Here is a 25,399-nt window from a genome sequence, read left to right on the forward strand (position 1 = left end):
TTTATTTATATAGCTAGAATAAAAAAAAAATACCACTAAACAAAAAGCTCCGTCTCAAAATAAATAAATAAATAAATAAAAATTTCATATGGGTACCATGTTGCATGAGTAATTGTCACTACGTGTGACAGCGCTGAAAGCTGAAAATTGACCTGGACTAGAAGGGGGTGGAAGTGTCCAGACTTGAAGTGGTTAAATAAACATGTTACAAATCGGGAAAAAGTAAGAACTTGCGTGACCACAAAAACATTTTTATAGAAGTCAGAGACAAAAGATAGGTTTATATACATATTTAAGCATATATTTTATATACAATAAATGTTTCTTTTTATGTTAGCCATGGTATTACTGGTCCATCAGGGAGTCCATTTTGGAATTCAGGTCATTTCAAACATTAGATATAGTTGTCCAAAATTTCTCATCCTCCCAAAATTTGGAGTTAGACAAAGAAAGGTGCTTGATTTGACAAACGTATATCTTCTTCCACTGAGAAGAACTCATGCTGCCCCTTTTCCCCCCACAATCCTTTATTACATCCAGTATATCCAGAGTTATGTTGCGTAGACAAAGCAATTTGGAATGTGAAGCCCAGGACTTCAATGAACACTGGTGTGCTGTCCTCTCATTGCTGAGCTAACTCTTGTCATTTTTTTAAAAACGTGAAGCCAAGAGATCCATGGAAAGGAATGTATTTTTCTGTACTAAATTCATACAAATAGAAGAAAAATGGCGCTATCTAACCTCCAACAGTGTTTTTAAAAACACAACTTACTGGTCTTCAGATATGGTTGCTGCATTTTTTTTTCTAAAATCTTTTTCCCTTATTTTCACTTTTTATGTCCCAGGGTGGCTACAATCCTCCTGCACTATATTTGTGGAGGAAACCATGGCTGGACTTCAAAGATGTCTGTCTCTGTTCATTTCCATTACATGGGGTGATGGCATTAGATGTTTACAGAAGACAGATAACATAGGGGGTCATTTAGTAAAACTGTAGAATGAAAAATCTGGTGCAACTGCATAGAAACCAATCAGCTTCCAGGTTTTATTGCCAAAGCTTAATTGAACAAACTGAAGTTTGAAGCCGGTTGGCTATCATGCACAGCTGCACCAGATTCTGAGATCTCCAGTTTTAGTGAATTGCTTTTGCTTTCAATTCAGCTCACAGGAAGTGACAAGGACACTCCATTTCTGACAGGATCAGCGGGTATTTTCTGTACTTGCTGAAAATGTTTTTATCCTGAAAAATGTAAACTGACTGCAGCCACCACATCTAACAATGTAAGCTGCATTATTATAACATTTTTGCTCTTGGGTTTATTTTTTAAAAGCTAACTCTACCTTTCAGACCATGTTTCATGTTACACCCATATTTAGTCCACAGCCCTCAACCCTCTAAACTGTGACCCACTTACAGAATCTGGGGGTGAATTAAAAAAATAAAAGTACCATCTTCTACTGCCGTAGAGGGACTGTAGTTCTAAATGGAGCACAAGTGCGGCGATATCATCGCACCTGCAGTCCATTGATACTTCCTCCAGCTCTGTAACTGAAGGTCAGTACGAACCTGAGTTGGAGAAAGAGTCTACAGGAGCCAGAGCTTTGTTTACGTGATTCACTGATTGCGGTTGCAGTGCTTAGCAGGCTCAAATACAAAAAAATAATAAAATGCACATTTTTGTTTTTGGCAATATGGGTGTATTTTCATTTATCTATTGTTGCAAAAGATGAAATATTTTTGCAACTAAAAATGATCCCTTGCAGTGTGGCTGTGCCTACATTGCATGGGCTAATACATGGTTCTGTCTAGAGGAGAAAGGAAACAGTTACTTACCTGATCATCTGCTCCTCTGGCAGATGGTGCTCCCCTAAGCTGTGGCGGTGGACTGCCCCTCGGCCGCATCATGTCCAATGCAGGGTTATGGGCCCTATTTGGTCTTGAGGACAGGTCTAGCTGCGGGGAGGGGTGGATAATCAGGTATGTAAACCTTTGTTTTTGTTCCCTTAGACCAGTGTTTCTCAACTCCAGTCCTCATGGACCCCCAACAGGTCATGTTTTCAGGATTTCCCTCAGATGAAACAGCTGTGGTAATTACTAAGGCAGTGAAACTGATCAAATCACCTGTGCAAAATAATGGAAATCCTGAAAACATGACCTGTTGGGGTCCATGAGGACTGGAGTTGAGAAACACTGCCTTAGACCAAGGGTCTCCAAACTTTCTAAACAAAAGGTCCAGTTTACTGTCCTTCAGACTTTAGGGGGGGTGAACTGTGGCCATTGGGAGTAGAAATTGTCCTGGCATCAGTGGGAGTAAACACTGCATCTTTGGCATTAGGGTGAGGAATAGTGCCCCATCTTTGGTGTCAGTGAGATGAATAGTGCCCCATCTTTGGTGTCAGTGAGATGAATAGTTCCCCATCTTTGGTGTCAGTGAGAGGAATAGTGCCCCATTGTTGTCAGTGGGAGAAATAGTGTCCCATCGTTGGTGTCAGTGGAATAGTGTCTTTTATCAATGGGAGTAAAAGTGCCCCAAAACCTGGATTAAGGCATGCAAGGGGCTGCAGTTTGGAGCACACTGCCCTAGACCAAAACAAGCAATTAACCTTTGTATTGCAGGCACAACCCCACTGCAAGTAATAATTTTTTTACTTGCCCAGAGTTGGGCTTTAAGCAATATTATTTCATAATGGTTCAACACTAGCAACACGTTTAACCTGCAAGTGGCACAATATAATGAATGTTAGAATTGCACCTCCTCGTCCTAAAGAGAAGGGTGTTGTAGGATATGTTTCAAGCGAGAAGTTGGTCTGGAAATCTCTTTAAAGATATACATTGTCCTTGTCTGCTCCAAGTGACTGTTTGTAAACCATAATCACTGTAATATAAAAAAAAACTTCTTGAATTAAAAAAAAAAACAAACATTATTGCAGGTAATTTCAAACTACTGTTTTTCCAGAAAGCACGGTTCCTAAAATTTTTAATACACTATAGTATATCCCAAAGTTTTCCCCTTAGCAACCATCTGTGATTTTAAGGCTCATTTTTTCTCTTTAAGGCTTTCATAAGCCATGTAAACAGCATCTCATTGTTCTACAGGAATCCCAGTAAAGTCACTGGCTGAAGGGTTCCTGCTGCCAACTTCTTCTCTTGATATCTGTACCTTGACAGCATGTGGCGTTCCATCTTTCCTATTGACAAACTGATCCGAGTTGTTGTACCTTATCTCTGAAGGTACAAATACAGTAGGAAGAACCATCACTCCGATCACTGGAGTGTGTACCAGTGTACACAATCCAGAACCCAGACGTTGTATTTTCTTATAGAAAGATACTGTGGTGCAATTTGGCCATTATTCACATAAAATTTAAAATTCTGGCCTTTCAGCTTATTCATTTTGTTATTGATGGAGTCAGTTCTAGGTCCATGGCACCATAGTGGCAAGTGTCCTATTCATTTTAGTCCAGTGAGAGCCAGCAACATCACACATTTCTAAAGTGTGGAGTCCCTAACCGGATGTCCATTGTCAGCCAGTATTCTCCTCTCTGTGTTTGTAGACTTGACGGACGTTGAGTATTTAGAGCCTCGGTTACAACAGAAGCAGAGGATCTGTTTGAAGGTAGCTCTCATCTCATTATCTCTGTAGGAGTAGACAATAGGGTTGATAACGGAGTTGATTTCAGCAAGAAGAAGGAAATACTTTTCCACTGCCAACACATCACAAGATTTGCAGCCTACTCCATCCAGAAGAAGGACTACTTGGCCTGGTGTCCAACAGATCACAAAGGCACCTATGAAATAAAAATAGACAGGTGGGTAAGTAAATCAAGGGAATTATAGTAGAGAATTCACATTAAAAAAAAAAATAAAAAAAAAAAAGGAACAGTCATATCACTAGAAGACCCCAAACAGACGGATAACAGTAAAATGGAGACCCAAGTAGGTCCCTTGTTCACAGAGAATCTTAAAATCAGTTCACTATTGAGATGTCTAACATTCCATGCTAATCAATGGGCACCATAGATGGGATGCTAAGTTGCCCTAGGCTCCAAATGCTGGTCCAGAAGGAGTTTATTGCACAGTTCAATAAATAAGAGCAGCGGGTGAAGCCGTTCTGTTTTGCTGCATAATATATACCATTACAAAAAAAAAGACTTCCTGTAGTAAAACCAGGATGCAATAGTTCCTTTCAATATCTCAGCACTTGGGAAGGGGGTTAAGAGTAGAAAACTTAGGCCCTCATACACACGTTTTGAGAACGCTGGTAACGTTAGCTGTGTAAAGTCAGCTAACATTTTTCAGCTTTATTTTAGCGTTTAGCCACGATTAGCGGTGTTTGCCCACGTTTGTGGTTTTTAGCATTTTTGAACAAAAAAAAATTTTTCTTTTTGGTAAACAAACAGTCCAAAAAATGCCGGTTTGCGGTGTTTTTCAGCGTAAGAGCGTTTTTACAGCTTAAAAAAAAATCATCTAGAAACCCAGTAGTCCTGGGTTTTTTGTTCCCAGCCAAAACACGCTGATTAGTTTATGTGTGCATGGACACATAGGATAACACGCTGGGGGATTTATTTACTGGCTGTAGAAAGAAAAAAAAAACATCAAAAGCCAAAAGCAGCCGCTGTAAAAATGTCAAGTGTGCATGAGGACTAATGCAGGCCATAGATGGGTCGAAAATCAGCCGATTTTTCGGCCGAAAATAAAATCGGCCGATTTTCGGATCGTTAGTGGGTTAATTTTTCAGTATTTTGGCAGATTTTTTTTATCGGTAAAGTTGGAAAAAGATCGGCCAATTTTGCCAATCGGCCAATTTTCGCAGCAATTATGGGCAAAAAATCTGAGCATGAGCAGTGACCTGCAAGAGGAAGACAAAAAGAAGAAGAAGAGGATGATGAAGAAGAAGAAGAGGAAGAAGAATTCCAGTCCGGCAAAAAGTGTCCCTGCAGAGAGCTCCGCTATTTCTTTGACAGTGTTTTGACATTTATAGCGACTGCAACAATGTATCTATTTGTTTCCGAATAAAAACATCTGTATCCAAAATGGATACAAATAGATATATTTGTTGCAGCCGCTATAAATGTCAAAGCACTGTCAAAGAAATAGCGGAGCTCTCTGCAGGGACACTTTTTGCCGGCTGTAGACGGGATGAAAATTGGCCGATTTTTTTACCATTCCTGGTAACGTCGGCCGCTTGAACGACCGATTTTTCATTTTTTTAAAGAAAAATCAGCCGGTTTTCTCCCCATCTATGGCCTGCATAAGACGAGCACCAGCACTAGTACACAGCAATCAAGTTTATTAGTTAACCAGTAGCCAGGCTGTGGATATTCAAGTATTTGACTATTCTTAACAAGCTGCAGGTACTGGGCAGCAATTCATCTTCAGGCTCAGGCACGCTATCTTTTTTTTTTAAGCTCTAAAAACTCTGGAAAAAAGCTGGATAAAAAACAAACACTGGTAATAGCAGTTTTTAGTCGCAGTTTAGAAGTGTTTAGGAGCGTTAAGAGTTTTATTAGCATTTTTACAGTACATGTAGAGGGAAAAAAAAAAAAGCTGTTAGGAATGTTTTAGCAGCATTTAGCGTTTTTTTCTGCTGGAAAAACACTCCAAAAAACTCTACAAAAACTATTTTTTTTCTTCTAGACGCTGAAGCTCAAAAATGCTAATAGCCTAAAAAAGTGTGCATGGACCCATAGGATACCACTGTTTAGCTTCTAGAAGCAGAAAAAATATGCTGATAATATCTTCTAGGAGCTTAAAAACACGCTAGTGTGTATGGGGCCTCAAAGTTCAGAACAGAAGCACTTTCCCTCGGCAGCTCAGTTTACCCCATTTGCCCATTCCAACAACAAGCTCCCTCTGCTCATAGTGAATCATCATTCTAGTCCTTAATGTGAACATACAGGGTAGCAGAGTTAATTGAGCTGCTGACTTAAAGCAAAACCTCACCCAAAACGAGGAAGTTCTGCTTCCTCGTTTACGTTTTGGCATTTTATAATTTTTTTTTTTTGGGGGGGGGGGGGGAATAGCTGTTTTTGATAGGTACTCGCTCCCACTTTTGGTCGGATTGATGTAGCGATCCGAGCAGAACCCCTTCCCCCTTTTCCCACTTCGACATGTCACAGGTCCCAAAAAGCTGCGGGACCTTTCACAAAACTAGAAACTGTCACAGCCAGCTTCCCAAAGTAAACATACCACCTGGGGACCTGAAGCGCAGGCTTGGGTGAGGACCTGGCTGGATCCATGGACAGGTAAGTGTCCGATTATTAAAAGTCAGCAGCTATTTGTAGCTGCTCACTTTTCTAATTTTTTTGTTTCTAGGGTAAAGAACTTCTTTAAACAAGTTCAGGGCTTCAGCTATGAACTTTGAGGATGAATTGCTCCTCAGTGTCTGCAACTACTGAGATCAGCCTATTTTCAAGCCTTTGTACAGATTGTTGGGAATATGTAACCACATGACTGGCCTCAGGTTTACTTTTAAGAGAAGGAGTCACAACTGGGTTTATGAATCTGAATGAAAAATTATAAATATGCAAGGTTAGTAATGAAAGGTTGATATCTGCTCCTTCATTTAGCTTTCTTGTCTGAGGTTGACAGCTTGGAAAAGAGTTTACCTGATGTCTAACAACTGCTGCATCTGTGGTTGGTTTTCCTTTATAAAAGCAGTTTAAACCAGACTAGACTGTAGGAATATTAAAATATGGTGCAATCAAGAACAGAGACTGTACATTTATGGGCCATAGTGCTTCTAGCCCAGCACTTGTAGATCATAGGCCACTAGACCTGTTTAATGGTCACACCCTAGTGACTTATTCTCTGATATCATAAGATTTCAGCCAGCACTGCAATATAAAATGGGTGTATGCCTAAATCCAGCAGACAAAGAGTTAAATGCAATTAACCCACCCTCAATCAGTGAAATGGAAAAACGCCTCTGCTTAGAGACCTAATAATTACATTGACCTTGGCCATGCAGTGAGTTCTTAGAATGTTTTATATAATGGTCTGCAGGCTTTCAGCATTTCATGTCTCCAGTGGCTCTTAGCAAGGTCCTTATCTTGTCGTGACTGCACTGCTAAACATGCCTCTACAGAAATATAAATAACACATTTTGTATGTCTTCGTAGACATAATACAGGAATGTCATTAACAAACTGCATAAAAACAAGGATGAGGTTCCACAGTGAGAAGGGGAAAGAATTGTCTGAAGGGAGGATTGTTTGTATTTTCATGACAATCCAATTCCAACTGACTCCTTTCCAGTGGAGATCAGAAAAGAAAAGGATGAAGATAATAGAGTTGTGATGGGCAACACAGTTAAACTCAAATTCTTCTCATAATAGTTTTTACTATATGGTGAAACGCATAGTGACATTATTGCATCCAGGTTGTTTCAGTGAAGTACTGTTTGCAAAGACATCTTTTGACTTTCAACCTGAGGCAACAGTTTGGGGAAAACCTTTTTGTTCTAGCAAGACCTTGTCCCTGTGCAGAAGGCCAGCTCCATAAGGACATGGTTTTGTGTGCACAGCCCTGACCTCAAACTTATTGGGCAGCTTTGGGATCAATGTCAGCCAGGTCTTCTGGTCCAAGATCAGTACCTGACCATACAATGCTCTTTTTAGTAGAATGGGCACAAATTCCCTTGAGATACTGGGGACAACCTTAACGCAATGGTGGAGACTGTCATAGTCAAAGAGGAAAGAGGGGGATCCCTATCGACTCCCATGTGTTTTGGAAGGTTCTCATTTATCCAGGTCATTGCATATCAAGTAAAGGTCATTTTCAACTGGACTTGTTCCAAAATGCTGAAGATGCTATGTAGCCTATCCAAACCACTAAAGAAGTGGCTTGTAGAAGTTACAAAATATCTTCTGTATTGTTGAATATGTTCTTCAATGTTTTGGATAAGCTATGAAGCATCTTCAATATTACAGAACATATTCAACAATACAGAAGATATTTTGTAACTTCTACAAGCCACTTCTTTAGTGGTTTGGATAAGCTATGAAGCATCTTCAATATTACAGAAGTGGCTTGCCTAAGCTACAAAATGTCTTCAATATTACAGTACAAGTCCAAATGAATGTGACTAACTACTACAAGGTACTACCTCCCCTAGTCTTGAAACAGAATATCCAACAAGCTGTGATGGGCAGGTGTCCATTCTGGCCAAATACTTTAGATTCCCAGAAAGTGTTGAGAATCCTTCCCAGCAGTCCCATTTAGAAAAAAAAGTTTTGGTTACAGTTTCAGCACTTTATAAAGCAGCCTTTCTCAACAGTTTTTCCACGGTGCATTGCTCTTCAGTGAGCAATTGCTGGTAGTGAGGAGACATTAGGGTTGATTTACTAAAACGTATGATTGTAAAATCTGGTGCAGCTTCTAGCTTCGGCTTGTTCAATTAAACTTTGACAATAAAACCTGGAAGCTGACTGGTTTCTATGCAGAAGTGAGCCTGATTTTGCACTCTCCAGCTTTAGTAAATCAACCCTTATGTGTTGTCTCCTCGATAGAAACACAGAAAAGTGACAGCAGATGTGGCAGAGTGGTCCATCGAGTATAGATCTAGGCTTGTCCCATCCATGTTAGAAGCTATTTAATGTTGATTGGCTCAATACATCTGCTGGGAGTTTATTCCAAGCATCAACTACTCTTAGTAAAATAGTATTTTCTGAAATTAGTTTTGAACTTTCCTCCAGTTACTTTGAAGTCATGTCCCCATGCTCTTGATTTTGGTTCTGTGTTGAAAATCCTGCCCTCCTGAACCTTATTCACCTCCTTGATGTATTTAAAGGTTTCAATCATGTCTCCCTTTTCTCTTCTTTCATCCAGACTGTACATGTTAAAGCTAAGCTCCACCCAAAAGGGGAAGTTCCACTTTAAGCCTTTGTCCCCCGCTCCCCATTAAGGATTGGCACCTTTGGGGAGCGGGTACCCGAATTTGACAGGTGCCCACTCCTACTTCCGCCGCGATCTCCTAAGCGATCGGAAGCAGAAGTTGTCCTCCCTGTAGTATTCTGGGACAAGTGACAGGTCCCAGAAGACTGCGGGGCCATTCACAAAACGCAGCGCTGCTCGCGCATGCACAGTGGGCACCTGGTTGTGAAGCCGCAAGCTGTTACAGCCGGGTGCCCACACTGAAGATACCGGTGCCAGGGAGAGAAGACGGCCGGTGAAACCAGCGGTGGTGAGGACACCGCTGGACCAAGGGACAGGTAAGTGACTGTATTTTAAAAGTCAGTAGCTAGTTTTTGTAGCTGCTGACTTATTTTTTTTTTCAGGTGGAACTCCACTTTAAGTTCCTGAAGTCGCTCTTGATATGTTTTATCCCCTAGATCTTTCACCATTTTTGTTACCCGTCTCTGGTCTTGTTCTATCTTTTTAATATCCTTTTGTAAGCGAGGTCTCCAGAACTGGACCCAGTATTCTAAATGAGGTCTAACTAAAGATCTATATAGAGGAATCAGGACCTTCTTCCTCCGTCTGGTGACCCCTCTAGTAATATAAAGATCTATATAGGGGAATCAGGACCTTCTTCCTCCTGCTGGAGACCCCTCTAGTAATATAAAGATCTATATAGGGGAATCAGGGCCTTCTTCCTGCTGCTGGAGACCCCTCTAGTAATATAAAGATCTATATAGGGGAATCGGGGCCTTCTTCCTTCTGCTGGAGACCCCTCTAATGATATAAAGATATATACAGGGGAATCAGGGCCTTCTTCCTCCTGCTGGTGACGCCTCTAGTAATATAAAGATCTATATAGGGGAATCAGGACCTTCTTCCTCCTGCTGGAGACCCCTCTAATGATATAAAGATATATATATAGGGGAATCAGGACCTTCTTCCTCCTGCTGGAGACCCCTCTAATGATATAAAGATATATATAGGGGAATCAGGACCTTCTTCCTCCTGCTGGAGACCCCTCTAATGATATAAAGATATATATAGGGGAATCAGGACCTTCTTCCTCCTGCTGGAGACCCCTCTAGCAATATAAAGATATATATAGGGGAATCAGGGCCTTCTTCCTCCTGCTGGAGACCCCTCTAATGATATAAAGATATATATAGGGGAATCAGGGCCTTCTTCCTCCTGCTGGAGACCCCTCTAATGATATAAAGATATATATAGGGGAATCAGGGCCTTCTTCCTCCTGCTGGAGACCCCTCTAGCAATATAAAGATATATAAAGGGGAATCAGGGCCTTCTTCCTCCTGCTGGAGACCCCTCTAATGATATAAAGATATATATAGGGGAATCAGGACCTTCTTCCTCCTGCTGGAGACCCCTCTAGCAATATAAAGATATATAAAGGGGAATCAGGGCCTTCTTCCTCCTGCTGGAGACCCCTCTAATGATATAAAGATATATATAGGGGAATCAGGACCTTCTTCCTCCTGCTGGTGACCCCTCTAGTGATATAAAGATCTATATAGGGGAATCAGGACCTCCTTCCTCCTGATGGTGAACCCTCTAGTGATGTGTCCTACAATTCTATTCGCTTCCCCACTGCCTGGCCATACTGTTTGCTCATTTTGCAATCATCCAAGTACCCTCAAGTCCTTTTCCTCTGAAGTGCTGGCCAACACTGTACCCCCCAATGTTGTACTCTCTCAAGTAATGCATGTTTTCACTTGAATGGGTCTCATTAGCGGGTGGTCCTGCCCTCTGAACACAACAGTTGGCATAGTTTTTTCTACGCCGTGTATACCCTCGTCAGACTGTTCATCTGCATGTTTTCATTGCCCCCCAACTGCCAGTGTAAACTAAGCCAAATAAATCTGTCAGTATTTACTACAATAATGATAATATCAAACCATAAGCATGTAAAAAGTGTGAAACACACAAAGAAATAAATTATGTAAAACATGGCAATAAAAACTCAAAAATACGCTCAGTGAAAAATCAGGTATGCTGCAATCTAATTTATATGATGAAAGGAGGAGACAGTGGAATGGCAAAGAGATGAATTTATCAGTTTACTGCATCTTCTTTCACTGTCCAGTCACTGGTTGTAGGTGGGGAGAAGACCTGTAAGTGAAAGTGAGACTGTAGCAGCAAAATTTCAGGTCTCCTGGCACAGCTGTGTTATCTCACAAAAGGATGGACAGAAATTCAAACCCATCGACAAGTAAAATAGCTCCAATATACACTGGGGGAGAGTTCCTAAAACTGGTGCAGCTGTGCATGGTAGCCAATCAGCTTCTAAGGCTGGCCATACACTATACAATTTTCTGTCCAATTTCCTTTAGATTTACCTTCAACTGTGTAGTGCAAGGGCCGGCCTAATTGGATACAACTGAAAGTGTCGTTTGGGTTTGACCTGTTATTATATGTTTTTTGGTAAATCTTAAGCAAAAATCTCAAGAAAACTAGAACGTATGGCCAGCCTAACTTCAGCTTGTTCAATTGAGCTTTGGAATTAAACCTGGAAGCTGATTGGTTTCTATGCAGAGCTGAACCATTTTTTGCACGCTCCAGTTTTAGTAAATAGCCCCAGTATGTATTTCATTCATGTATTTAGCGGATTTGTTCAGACACTTTAAAAAATAGTGTCCATTGCATCTCATAAACCAACTGGAGAAAGTAAAGATGTCTGTATTGTTTATAGCAACTGGTTGGATGTTTTACTTGTTTTTGTTACCAAGCACTAGATAAAGGACAGCTGGAACATGATATTCTAAAATCCCTTCATCGCATCTTCATTGCGGACAGGTAGTGCTCAAGTAAATGATGGATCCCAGCTGAGGACATGCCAGGTCTCTCACCATCTATCCTCCTCATTGGGAGGTATGCACATCCATGGATGAGCAAAGGGCAGTCCTTGAGGTGGATCGCTTTTCAGAGAGCGCTTGCACCACCATGCTTGCAATTGCATGTATTGAACACTGTTGTGTGTTTGAGGCACGGCTTGCATGGGCAGGTTCAGAGGTGGTAATGTGAACAGCCAAGAGTGTCTGCATGCCCAAGTTCAGTCGGGTGGTTGTGGGTAGTAAAACCACATCTCAATTGCCTGGTTTTAAACCCCCGGCCGTATGTCAGGACCAGGGGCGGACTGACAACTCATGGGGCCCCCGGGCAATAAGGGATCATGGGGCCCCTGTGTCCTTGCCCAAACTCAAAAAAGCCTATGAAAAAGGTACCAGGGGCATCTCATGGGGCCCCCTACTGACCCCGGGCCCTCAGGCAGTACCAGAGTTTCCAAATGGTCAGTCCGCCCCTGGTTAGGATGAACCCTTAGTGATCGTTTTTTAAAGCTCTTCATAAGGGTTCTCTTCACGATTACAAGGCATTTTTTAATTGTTGGTAAGGTCCTAACTGGCTTACTTTTAGAAACATGGCAGAATGTAGAGAGAGGAGACCACCGCCCCAGAATAATGCATACAGATGTACACTGTGTATACATTCCCTGGAGCTAGACATAATTAAGTGTGGAGAACATTTGGTGTTAGCGTGACTTCATATTCCTCGTCTGTGATCATTTCAGAGTCCTAGTCTTTCTCAGGCATTGATATGCAAGCAGAAGAATTCTAATTAAACGTTCAAACATCCTTTGGACTTTGTAGCGAATTTTATTTTTTTTTTCCCCTTTAGAGAAGGTCAAAAAAAAAAAAAGTTGAATGGACATTTAACAGCACAACTCATGATCTCCCATGAATTGTGTAAAGCAGCCCATAGATTTAAAGGCCAGGTCCAGGTTTCATTTAACTTTAGCTTGTTTGACCCAAGCTGGTCCAAACGAAATATTTCCTTTACTAATGGATGTGCCCGCTGTCAGCGCTGTATAAACTTGTGTCGCATCCACTACTTTACACATACAGCGCTGAATTTCCGGCAGAGGTACGGAGACTTCCATCCTGTTCCCGCAACAAAATCGAGTCATGCTGAGAGCTGTTGAGTCATTCACAGGAGGCCTTCTGTTTCATCAATGACTACAGAACTTCTTTTGATTGGCTGAGGTGGAGAGGAGGGCAGATGATGTCACAATCTCCACCTCAGCCAATCAGGGGAAGTCCTGTATTAAGTGATGAAATAGATAGGCTTCCTGTGAATGGATGAGCAGCACTCACACAACTCTATTTTGTTCCGGGAACAGGCTGGAACTCTCTGTACTGCTGCTGGAGCACAGCGCTGTATATTGTAAGTAGCTCCTACTACACTTTATACAGGACTCCGAGTGGGCGCATCTGTTAGTGAAGGAGATAGTTTGTTTGGGCCAGCTTGGCCCAAACTATTCAAAGTTACAGTAAACCTGGAGTAAGGCTTTAAGCACCACCCCATCCACTGCCTTCCTTGATCTTTCGCCCCAGCGCATGGGCACAATAAACTTTTAGGAATATACTGATGCTGTCATACAGGAACTACAAGTGGTCTATCTAGTAAACTATCACTAAACCCACATCATAAAAACCTATCAACAAATGCTGTATTATAGGCTGTCCATACTCACTCAGTCATTATGGGATTCATTTTCTGTATTCTGCAAACAACCTGGTTGATCCTGCTGTTATCCATCTCCCCCATCTGTCCAGGTTTCCAATGCAGTTGGGGGTTTTGCAGAGCAGTGTTGGCCGTTCCTGCGCATGCTCCATTTTCAGTGATTTTCTAAGCTGTTCATTTCCTCCCTATAACATCTGAGCAGCCCATGTGACTATAGAGTCACACATGTGGGTATATACAGTCAGGTCCATAAATATTGGGACATCGACACAATTCTAACATTTTTGGCTCTATACACCACCACAAGTATTAAAAAGTGAAAGTTTGATTTATGATTATTATTCTGTCCTATTACTTTTGATCCCTTAACAAGTGGGAGGCACATATGCAAACTGTTGTAATTCCTACACCGTTCACCTGATTTGGATGTAAATACCCTCAAATTAAAGCTGACAGTCTGCAGTTAAAGCACATCTTGTTCGTTTCATTTCAAAACCATTGTGGTGGTGTATAGAGCCAAAAATGTTAGAATTATGTTGATGTCCCAATATTTATGGACCTGACTGTACAGTGTGGTAACTGACAGCCCACTCCTCTCTTCCTCCATGTCCACTAACCAGCTAAACACAATAGAGGGGGAGGATATTACATCTTGATTGATGGAGACTTCACCTCCCTGTTGTTCTAAGACACAGGCTGGAGGGACATGACACAGCCTGTGACTGGCAAAAATCCACCCACACCATTTTAATGATTAAAGACTTGGTTTCAAATATAGATTTGTATGCCGATTTAAAGCAGTTTGATATGAATTATTTATTGTTACTCTGTATCCCAAAGGCTGCTTTTATTTTTTCTGAACATGTGAACAGCAGCAGAGGAGTAGCAGTGCCTCCTGCTTATGTTTCACTGCAGACAGGCTGGGAAAGAGCTGGGTCTTAGGACAGCTGTATATTGTTTAGGAAAAAAAAGCACTTAGATTTTTTTTTTTTTTTAAATAAAATTATTACAGCGCCATTATCCATATACAGAAAGTTTAACAGTGTGTGTTTAGTGTCAATTTAAAAAAAGATGCTGAAATATCACAAAATCTGGAAAATTCTTCATTCGTTGGTGCTATATAAATCCTTATAATAATACTAACAGTTTGCTCAGCACTTTACATTATAACGGGAGACAATACAGCAACAATACAGCAACAATACAGCAACAATACAGCAACAATACAAGAGGGTTAGGAGAGCCCTGCTCCTTGGAGCTTACAATCTAAGAGGGAGGGGCTAGTGGTACAAAAGGTAGTAACGGTGGGGTTAGTACTTCATTACTAGATGGAGCGGACGGTCATAAGAAAAATACACAAATTAAACACATATTACAGAGATTATTTTGATGGCTGTGCGAAGGTTGAGGTAGTCACACAGAGCATTTTATTTTATTCATGTATCCACTTTTTTAAAATAGATCCCTTTTAATACATTCACACGTAGTCAGTGGTTCTAAATGCTGCCTGCATGCACTCTGTACAAATCAATAGCTGATGCTGTTCGCATGTAACCGCTCATCTGAGAAGCTACATGTGAACAGAGCCTCTGGCCGACCCTGGATGCAGACATATCTGTGGAGTTCTGGCTGCACCCAAACTGGCTGCAGCTAACCGGCTAGTTTGTATGAAGCCATAGCACAGAGTGTAGTGGTTTCCAGAGGCAACGTTTAGCCGTCTCTGAACACAGCAACCAATGCAGGGCGCATGGCCATCATGTGAATGGAACCTAAAAGTGAGGCATTTGAAAAGCATTTTTTTTTTTTGGTACATGAGGAGCCAAGGATCCAAAACTGGCATGATCCTGGAGATCAGCTCTAGCTTCATGCACACTGGACATTTGTGACGCTGCTCTTAGGGGTGTCTGGCATTTTTTAAAAACTTTGCTCAGTTTAAATACCCCTGCAGTTTAGCCTATGTGTCCATGCGCACATAGGGGTTTTAAGGAGCTTAGAGGCAGGGGTGTTAGAGATAGGAAAACTTCGCTGCCAGCATGTCCAGGAGCAGCAGCATTTTGGCAGAAAAAAAAGCTTGACAACGTATAAACGCATCGAAACGTGTGTTAATGCAAGCGCATTTAGTGTTTGAGCATGAATTCATTTCAATGGCCAGAATAAATTATTATTTTGGCCAATGAAATTACGCTCAAGCACTTGACTTGCCTGAATGCATTTCACACATTTACAAGTATTACGCGTTTTTCCTGCCAAAACACCTCTGACAGGAGGAAAGGCATCAAGGAGAGATAGCAAAAACATCCAGGGTGCATGAGGCCTGAAAGTGTAAGTTCACCTTTTCAGAAAAAAAAATTAAGGTGAACACCGAAAACACCCTCCACCCCTCCTCAGACTTGCTGTACTTACCTCCACGGGTGATGCGCTGTTAGTGACCATGCAGCTGGTGTAGTGGTCCAGGGATCTGAAATCCCCACTCTTCTCCCCCTTCTTTCTGCAGGGCTTCCAGGACAGATCAGAGCAATTCTGATTAGTTAGCACCGGCACAGAGCATTACTCTGATCCATCCCAGAAGCCCTGCAGAAAGAAGAGGGAGAAGAGCCGGGATTTCAGCATTGCAGACTGTTGGACGGGTTACATGGCACTGGCACTGATAGCTCATTACACAGAGATAAGTACAGTGGGTACGGGGGGGAGGGTGTAAGGTGTTCGTTTACCTTGGGGGCTGAAGGTAGATCATGAAGACGTCCCCACTTTGCCGACCCTGCTGTGCTCTTCCCCATAGATGCAGAGCGGCTCAGGCACACAATCAGCCAATCCTAGGCTGCAGAAGTTGGCCACACCCCTTGCATACGTGTAGCTGCGGAACGGGGAAAGCCTCCAACATAGCTTGGGCTCTTCTGAGCTCTTGTAGTGTGTAGACCCTCCTCTCCGAATCCAAAAAGCTTGCAAGTGATATCATGTGAAAGGAGGGCCTGTGGGGAACAAGCAGCTCTGCCATGGAAGATTCTTTGCACCACTCTGCAAAGGAAAGAGCTTCTGTGCCCTCCTGACCCCCCAGTATTATGCCCTCATAACACCCCAGCCCTGTGTTTGCCTAAACCTCCAGTACCGTGCCCTCCTGACCTCCATGAACCATGCCCTCCTGGCCTCCCTGCACCATGCCCTCCTGGCCTCCCTGCACCATGCCCTCCGTGCACCACTGTGCCCTCCTGAACTCTCTGCACCATACCGTCCTAACCCCTCTGTATCGTACCCTCATGACCTCTTCTTTACCATGCCCTCCTGACCTTTCAGTACTGTACCCTCCCAACATCCCTGCACAATACCCTCCTGACCCTTCTGTACTGTACCCTCCCAACATCCCTGCACCGTACCCTCCTGACCACTCCTTCGCCATGCCCTCCTGACCCCTTAGTTCTGTACCCTCCCAACATCCCTGCACCGTACCCTCCTGACCCCTCCTTTTACCATGCCCTCCTGACCCTTCAGTACTGTACCCTCCCAACATCCCTGCACTGTACCCTCCTGACCACTCCTTCGCCATGCCCTCCTGATCCCTCAGTTCTGTACTCTCTTGACCCCTCTTTCACCATGCCCTCCTGACCTCCCAGAACAGTACCCTTCTGACCTCCCTGCACTGGGCCCATCTGACCCCCTGTTCTCTGCCCTGCTAACCTATGACCTGCTCCCCCCATCTTCGGCCATACTGGTCTCTATACAGCTGACCTCTGTACACTTCTCTTCATCCTATTGACCTTCTACTACTGAGCCCTTGATGTTGCCATACATACTACATTGACTGACCAGAAATCAGGACAGATAACCAGGCCATAAACTAGTCAAACAAATCAGCTTGCAGTACCAGATGTTTTGCTTTCATGATGAACTCTGGCATCAATCTTGTGGGGGTAACCAATTACAACCCAGACATGAAAAAAAAATTGTGAATGAAGTGAAGGCCGAGTTTCTCACTGTAGCCAAGTTTTAAAGGTAGGCCAAGTTTATATTTTTACAGTGACATTAGTTTTATAAGATTTTTCCAGGTTTTCTTCATGCTGTCTTTACTTTTTAATGGGGGCTTTAAAAAAAAAAAAAAAAGCACCACATCCGGTGATCTTTGATCTCTTCCATGTTGTCCAGGTAGACCTCCACCTCTCAAAAAGGTTGAACTAACCCTTTAAAGTAGTTGTAAAGGAATTCTCTGCATTAGAGTAAAAAACCTTTTTAGGTGCAGCTTCCCCCCAGCCCCCCCCCCCCTAAATACCTACCTGAGCCCAATCTTGATCCAGCACTGTGCCCGACAGCAGTGGCGCTGCTCACTCTCTCTCTGCTCATTAGAATCATTGAAAGCAGTGGAAGCCATTGGCTCCTGCTGCTGTCAATCAAATCCAGTAAGGAAGGAGCAGGGTGGGGCTGAGCTGTACTGTGTGTATCAATAGACACAAGTACCCCTGCTAGCAAGCGGTTTACTAGGCGGGTTCTCAAAGGCAGGAGGAGCCAGGAGTGCTGGCGGGGGACCCCAGAAGAGGAGAATCTGCTCTGGGCAAATCCATTACAAAGAGCATGTAAGTATGACACGTTTGTTATTTAAAGTAAAAAAAAAAAAAAAACACTTTAATATCACTTTCAGCTTAACATTTTTCTGCAACACAAGTGAACCCAATACAAGAGTCTACTACTACTAACAATACAATATAAAATATCAGCTGACAGCCCAGCCAAAATAGAGATCCCAAATAGTCTGTAACGGGGATGAAGAGGCGGCTTCAAAATTCTCTGTAAGGTCATGTAACAATTATATATACTAAAAGTGAAATAGTAGTGATTAGAAGTGAGCCATGGATGATGGAGGTGTAATAGGATGGCTGTTTATTCTCCTATAAAACGGCAGCTGAATATGAGTCCAGCCTAGCTTCCAGGGAGCGTCCCTGTGTGTCACCGTCCCTGTGTGTCACCGTCCCTGTGTGTCACAGCGATGTGACACTGAGTCACACTTGTATAAAAGGAGTCCAGCTGTGCAAACATTGCACTCATTCCTTCCTTAACAGGCAGAAAGGATCCGACAATCCAGATGTTTCAGCTTATAGCATCCCTGCCATCTACATACATTAACCAGACTCTGCTTTATAACCCAGACATGGTCAGTCCGAGTTATACGGAACACGATAGTCAGCATTTCATTAAATATAAACACAAATCCATCATTGTGCTTACATTACAGGATGCAGAAAATCCCTCTATATTAGAATATATCCACTGGATGGGTATCATAGAACAATACTGCATGCAAAAAACAGAGAAGTAAAGGAAAACTCAGAGAAAAACAGAATTCATATACAGGGTGCAGCAACATAACTTCCTTTTTTCAAAACACAATAAAACCCATTTTATGAATCAGAATTGTTTTTATTGTCTTTAATAATGTAGGTACATATCTAAAGTTCTGTTTTACACAGTTTTGAAAATCATATCAGGTAGGTGACGCCCCCCATTGTCCATACACAGAATAAGCCAATTTCTGGCGTTTTTCATGACCCTTACTAGCATAGCAGCGGGTATGTTGGCAATTTCTGCGCGGATGTTGGCCTTCAGGTCTTGTAGGGTCCTTGGACGGTTTACATAAACACGGGATTTAAAAAGGCCCCACAAAAAAAAGTTGCAAGGGGCCAAATCGGGGGAGTGGGCTGGCCACTCCAAATCGCCCCTTATTGAGATGAGGCGCTCCGGGAAGTGTTCCCTTAAAACAGCCATTGATGCTCTTGAAATGTGAGCCGTTGCTCCGTCCTGTTGGAACCAAATGTCCCCTAAGTCCAATTCATCAAGTCGTGGAAAAACAAATTCCTCCAACATGTTCACATACCGGTCTGAATTCACTTATTCAGTGTATGGACAATGGGGGGCGCCACCTACCTGATATGATTTTCAAAACTGTGTAAAACAGAACTTTAGATATGTACCTACATTATTAAAGACAATAAAAACAATTCTGATTCATAAAATGGGTTTTATTGTGTTTTGAAAAAAGGAAGTTATGTTGCTGCACTCTGTATTATGGATAGCGTGAAGTGGGATCGGATCCCCTGCTGGGAGGTTTTTTCGGTTTACATGTTTGTCTACAAATACTACAACTTCTTCACTCCATTGTCTACAACCTGCATTGATGTGCAGCAGTTTGATCATCACAAATGAAAGGCTAAACTCCAGAAAGCGGAATTCCAGAAATTATATTTTTGCATACTTATATTGGGCCAGCTTGGATCGATTTAGGTATGCATAACTGGTACTTGAAAGGGAAGCCATAAACCACTGCATATTATTATTATTATACAGGATTTATATAGCGCCAACAGTTTGCTCAGCGCTTTACAATATAACGGGAGACAATGCAGCAACAATACAGTTCAATACAAGAGGGATAGGAGGGCCCTGATCCTTGAAGCTTACAATCTACATAGCGAGATCCACAATTTTCCAGGTCACGAGCGAGCAGTTTTTCCTCTGCATACTGACCAAAGAGGGTCGCTGACTCGGCATTCTGCCACAGAAAATATTATAGAACCCCTTGGATTTTTCAATGAAAGACTTTCTCTGAATTGATGAGGTGGAGAGGGGCGGTAATCAGGGGCGGACTGACCATTTGAAAACTCGGGAACTGCCTGAGGGCCCGGGGTCAGTAGGGGGCCCCATGAGATGCCCCTGGTACCTTTTTCATAGGCTTTTTTGAGTTTGGCCAAGGACACAGGGGCCCCATGATCCCCTCTTGCCCGGGGGCCCCATGAGTTGTCAGTCCGCCCCTGGTGGTAATATCACGGTCTCCACCTCATCCAGTCAGAGAACACCTTTCATTCATTGAAAAAAATACAAGGCATTCTATGAATATCGGCAGTGCCCAGTGAGCATTCACCTGCGGTCAATGTGCAGAGAAGAAGCCACTTGCACAGAACCCAGAAAATAGTGGATATCACTGTCTGTAGTGCAGATTACAGTGATTTACATCATCCCCTCCAAATATCAAATTACACTCCAAGTACGCAAAAAATATGATTCCTAAAGTTCAGATTTAACTCCATTCGTATATATGTGGCAGCAAGAATTGTGTTCTCGGAGGCTGGAGGTTGTGTGCTGACAGCTTGCTCCCAGCACAATACCTGAGCTGTCACCAACAGCTCTTGATCAAAGCTTCTGATGGGGAGCCAGTGGGATCATGTGAATGCTATGAGAGCCAATCACACTGGTCACATGATACAGAAGCCACACTGGTTTCACACTGGTCACATGATACAGAAGCCACACTGGTTTCACGCTGGTCACATGATACAGAAGCCACGCTGGCTGCACACTGGTCACATGATACAGAAGCCACACTGGCTTCACACTGGTCACATGATACAGAAGCCACACTGGCTGCACACTGGTCACATGATACAGAAGCCACACTGACTGCACACTGGTCACATGATACAGAAGCCACGCTGGCTGCACACTGGTCACATGATACAGAAGCCACGCTGGCTGCACACTGGTCACATGATACAGAAGCCACACTAGCTTTACACTGGTCACATGATACAGAAGCCACGCGGTCTGACACTTGCAAGGTCCTTTGCTGACACCTTCTCCCTGGCTTCATCCACATGCCTGTCTTTGGCCAGCTTGATTGGCCAGCGCAGAATGACTTCAGCTCATTTGGCTGTACTTCTCCTGTGGATCAGAGGAGTGCAGTTCGTTCTGCACTCCTGTGACCTGTTTTCAGCCAACAGTGAGCTAAAGTCTGCTGCCGGCTGATGTCACTCAGCCTTTCCAGGTTGGGGAAAGATCCCAACTTTAAAGTTGGTACCCACCCAGATCCCTGGACGGACAGCTGGTTCAGCTTCTCAGCGATCCACTGAGAGCTTGAGCCAGCCCCTCTCGCCCCCTCTACAGCCCACCGCTCCAGTGAGAGTGCTGGGGGGGGGGGGCAAAACAGAGAGCCAGAGACCGACAGTCCCAGCTCTCTGCTCAGAGCGGAGGGAGAGAACTGAGCGATCAGCGGTGTCTAATCACTCAGTTCTCACACTTTTGAATGACATTTTTCCCAAACGGTCGAATGTACTCAGACTTTTTGTATGAATGTTTGTACGAACGTTCATTCCAAAATCTACTAGTGTATAGGCAGCATAAGATTTTCAGCTTGCATGCTGATCAAAGTACTCTAAGCCATCACCACCCGGTGAGTATTGGAGCCGCTCCCGGTGTTCAGATGACGCAGAGGTATCTCACTATTCATTGCTTCTGGGGAATCCACACAATTGTGAACACCCTGACATCTATCTCTGACTATGACCACATTACATACTCACCAACTCCACCCTAAGCTGATCATTTTTGGTGAAGACATTGTCCAAGCCTGCATGAAGACATTCCAGACATGTCACAATATACAGAAACCATATAATTAGAAAAGAAGAACACTGTACTATTATAATTACATAGCAGGCCTTGCTCTCTCAAACTCACAATACATATTACAATATATATATAAATTCTTGTTTATATACCTAAACTAGGTAATATGGAGAGCCTACATACATTTACCAATTGATTTGTATCTGACCAGGCAAGTCCTTGCATTACATAGTTGTGGCTAGATCTAAAGGAGATTGTTCGGTCAAATTGTACCATGTGTGGTGAGCTTAAAAAGTAGCATTTAATCCTTTGGTGTTTTTTTTTTTGTACCATAAAATAGTATGGGACAGTGATGGATTTTCACTCTGACAAGTCACAGAGTGAGAAACAGCTGGGAAAGCTGAGCTGTGTGTGATGAATTCCTACACAGGTAGGTCAAGGGATAAGTAGTAGTTGGGATGGGAGGAGGGTTGAGATTGTGATAACACTGGCAGAACACAAAGGTGAAAGACAAGGAGACCTGGGACAAGTGTGTGATAGATTTCCACACTGTCAAGTTACAGAGTCAGAGGCAAACTAGGAACTGAGATGCATGAGTGTAATAGACTTTTACACTGGCTGGTCACAGACTGAAAGGACATAAAGGTTATGGCACAGGGAGCAGGATTTACATAATTGTGTAATTCCTGGGCCAGCTTTTAGTCCATGAAGTAAAGGCTGACCCTGGATGATGTCTGAACAAAAATTTCAGGAAGAAATGGAAGATGAAGGCATCTTTGGGGGAGTACTCTCAGCTCCGAGAGAGGTAATAAATACACTCACACAGCACTTAGCGCATGCACTTAACATTGGAAAATCCATCTGACACTAAGTCCACTTTAAAGAATCTAAAAGTAGAGGTATGACCTATGCTTAATCTTAATATAAAATGTAGATAAGCACATTATTCATGTGAATATTCGGCAAAACTATTTGGTTTCAGGCCAGATTCAAATGCTTCTGAGTTTTCTGTGAACCAAAGAACTGTATCTGTGATTAGGTGGGATGATGAAGGATGGAGAGCAGACTTCCTATTATGGAAAACTGAAGGAACGTCAAGGTGTTGCTGAGAGCCGATGTCATAGTCTACGGCCGTACCCTCTATGATGACACACTTGGGTTGGCTTTACAGGTAATGATGTAAAGATGTCACCTGTACTCTCCCATATTCTTCATTGACAGTCTCCAATCCTTCCAAACAAAAGGGCCAGTTTACTGTCCTTCATACATTAGGAGGGCAAGACTTTGCCCAGTGGGAGTAGAAAATGGCTGGGTGTCAGTGGATGTAACCAATGTCCCAACATTGGTGTCAGTGGGAGGAATAGTGCCCCATCGTTGGTGTCAGTGGGAGGAAGAGTGCCCCATCGTTGGTGTCAGTGGGAGGAAGAGTGCCCCATCGTTGGTGTCAGTGGGAGGAAGAGTGCCCCATCGTTGGTGTCAGTGGGAGGAAGAGTGCCCCATCGTTGGTGTCAGTGGGAGGAAGAGTGCCCCATCGTTGGTGTCAGTGGGAGGAAGAGTGCCCCATCGTTGGTGTCAGTGGGAGGAAGAGTGCCCCATCGTTGGTGTCAGTGGGAGGAAGAGTGCCCCATCGTTGGTGTCAGTGGGAGGAAGAGTGCCCCATCGTTGGTGTCAGTGGGAGGAAGAGTGCCCCATCGTTGGTGTCAGTGGGAGGAAGAGTGCCCCATCGTTGGTGTCAGTGGGAGGAAGAGTGCCCCATCGTTGGTGTCAGTGGGAGGAAGAGTGCCCCATCGTTGGTCTCAGTGGGAGGAAGAGTGCCCCATCGTTGGTCTCAGTGGGAGGAAGAGTGCCCCATCGTTGGTCTCAGTGGGAGGAAGAGTGCCCCATCGTTGGTATCAATGAGAGGAAGAGTGCCCCATCGTTGGTATCAATGGGAGGAAGAGTGCCCCATCATTGTTATTAGTGGGAGGAATAGTGCCCCTTTGTTGGTATATCACTGGGAGAAATAGGGTCTGTGGGAGGAAGAGTCCAAATTTGAGGAATTGTGCCTCATATCAGCAAGAGAAATAGTGCCCAATCATTGTCAGTGGAAGGAAGAATGCCCCATCATTGGTGTCAGTGGTGTCAAGGGCCAGATAATGGCTAGCAAAGGGCCACATTCAGCCCTGGGACTGCAATTTGGATACCACTGGTATAGTATATAAGAATCCATCTTTTAAAAAAACCTGTGTCACCATTCCAAGGCACAACACTTAGGGCTTGTTTATACTTGGCAGTCATAGGCAGTAAAGTAGGTGGCTGAGATTTGTTTATACTGCCCCCAACCACCCCTCTTAAGCTGAAAAAGTAACCAGACTGGATTGTACACCAGGCCTCAGGCAGCCTCAGGAAAACACAGTCCTTCCTAGTGGTACTGCCCGCCCTTAAAGAAAATCCGAACTCCTTTCTTTGCTTGCACCTTCTCCTGTATGTACCCTACTCCCCTGGTACACCTGGATCCCTGTTTGCTCTACATCTAGTCTGATGCTATTTTCCATTTTTACCCCCTCTCCCCTTTCATCCTGACACCATACCCAGTTTTGGAGCATGACATTTTGCAGTTATTGACGCCATACATATTTTACATTTTATGGGCAGCACATTGGCTAAGTGGTTAACACTTCCATCACTTGGGTTGTTGGTTTGAGTCCCAACCATGGCACTACCTACCCGGAGTTTGCATGTTCTCTATGTGTCTGTGTGGGTTTCCTCCCACACTCCAAAGACATGCAGGTAGGTTAATGGACTCCTGTTTATATTGGACCTAAGATGTGAATTAGGGACCTTAGGTTGTAAGCTCCCTGAAGGCAGAGACTGATACAAATGTCTAATAAATATATAAAGTGCTGCGTAAATTGACGGTGCTATACAAATACCTGCAATAACATCCGCCTACTGGGTCCTACTTCCCATTGGGGTGTCCTGTGGACCCTTTTTTCTTTTTATTCCATTTGGTTGCACTTCTAGAGCTCATGAGTGTGCTGGAGGCTCCTCCTGATGCTATTTTATGTGCCTTCTAAGCTCCATTGGATATCGATTAGCTTGAAGTCTGCAGTGCTATAATCTGACTACCGTTCTATTTTACTGTAATTTTTTTGTTCCCAATTTTGTTGTGAGACTTTTCCTGTCACTTTATTATCTGTTCTTACATATGTTCGTATGATGCATCTTTTTGGAAAATAAAGGAATTACAACAAAAAAAAAAGAAAACCCAAACTTACGGAAATGCTGAAGCTTCCATTGACCTTTTAAAAATGCTAGTTTCCTGGCTTTCCCTGCCTCCAAAACCCCTAATCTGCACCCTGATATCAAGTCAATGACTCCAAAAGTACCGACAGCCTAGGAACTAGTATTTTGTTTCCCAGATACATCAGCTTTCCATGATACTATACAAGTGTCCTAACAGGCCACCTGCGTGCACAGTACACAACCAGTCCAATGTGAAGTACTGGACTCAAGCTTCATGGCAAAGAAGCTTGTGGAAATAAATGTAATTAAATATAACAGAAGAATACAAAAAAAAAAAAAGTTACCGGCAGAACG

At 43.2% G+C, this 25,399-nt stretch overlaps 1 protein-coding gene across 2 annotated transcripts in view; it reads right to left on the minus strand.

Moving 5' to 3' along the window:
• Positions 1-235: 235 nt before the first annotated feature.
• LPAR2 (lysophosphatidic acid receptor 2) overlaps positions 236-25,399 on the minus strand; it is a 105,005-nt gene continuing 79,841 nt past the window's right edge. For both annotated transcript variants that reach the window (XM_089651755.1, XM_089651756.1), the window contains exon 3: positions 236-3,789. In XM_089651755.1, coding sequence (XP_089507881.1) covers positions 3,491-3,789 — 299 coding nt within the window. In that variant the 3' untranslated portion in view covers positions 236-3,490. The remainder of the gene's footprint in view (positions 3,790-25,399) is intronic.

The sequence above is a fragment of the Staurois parvus genome, unplaced genomic scaffold (genome assembly GCF_062004578.1).
Source record: "Staurois parvus isolate SC_StPar_1 unplaced genomic scaffold, SC_StPar_1.0 ptg000662l, whole genome shotgun sequence".
In the NCBI taxonomy this organism is placed as follows: domain Eukaryota; kingdom Metazoa; phylum Chordata; class Amphibia; order Anura; family Ranidae; genus Staurois; species Staurois parvus.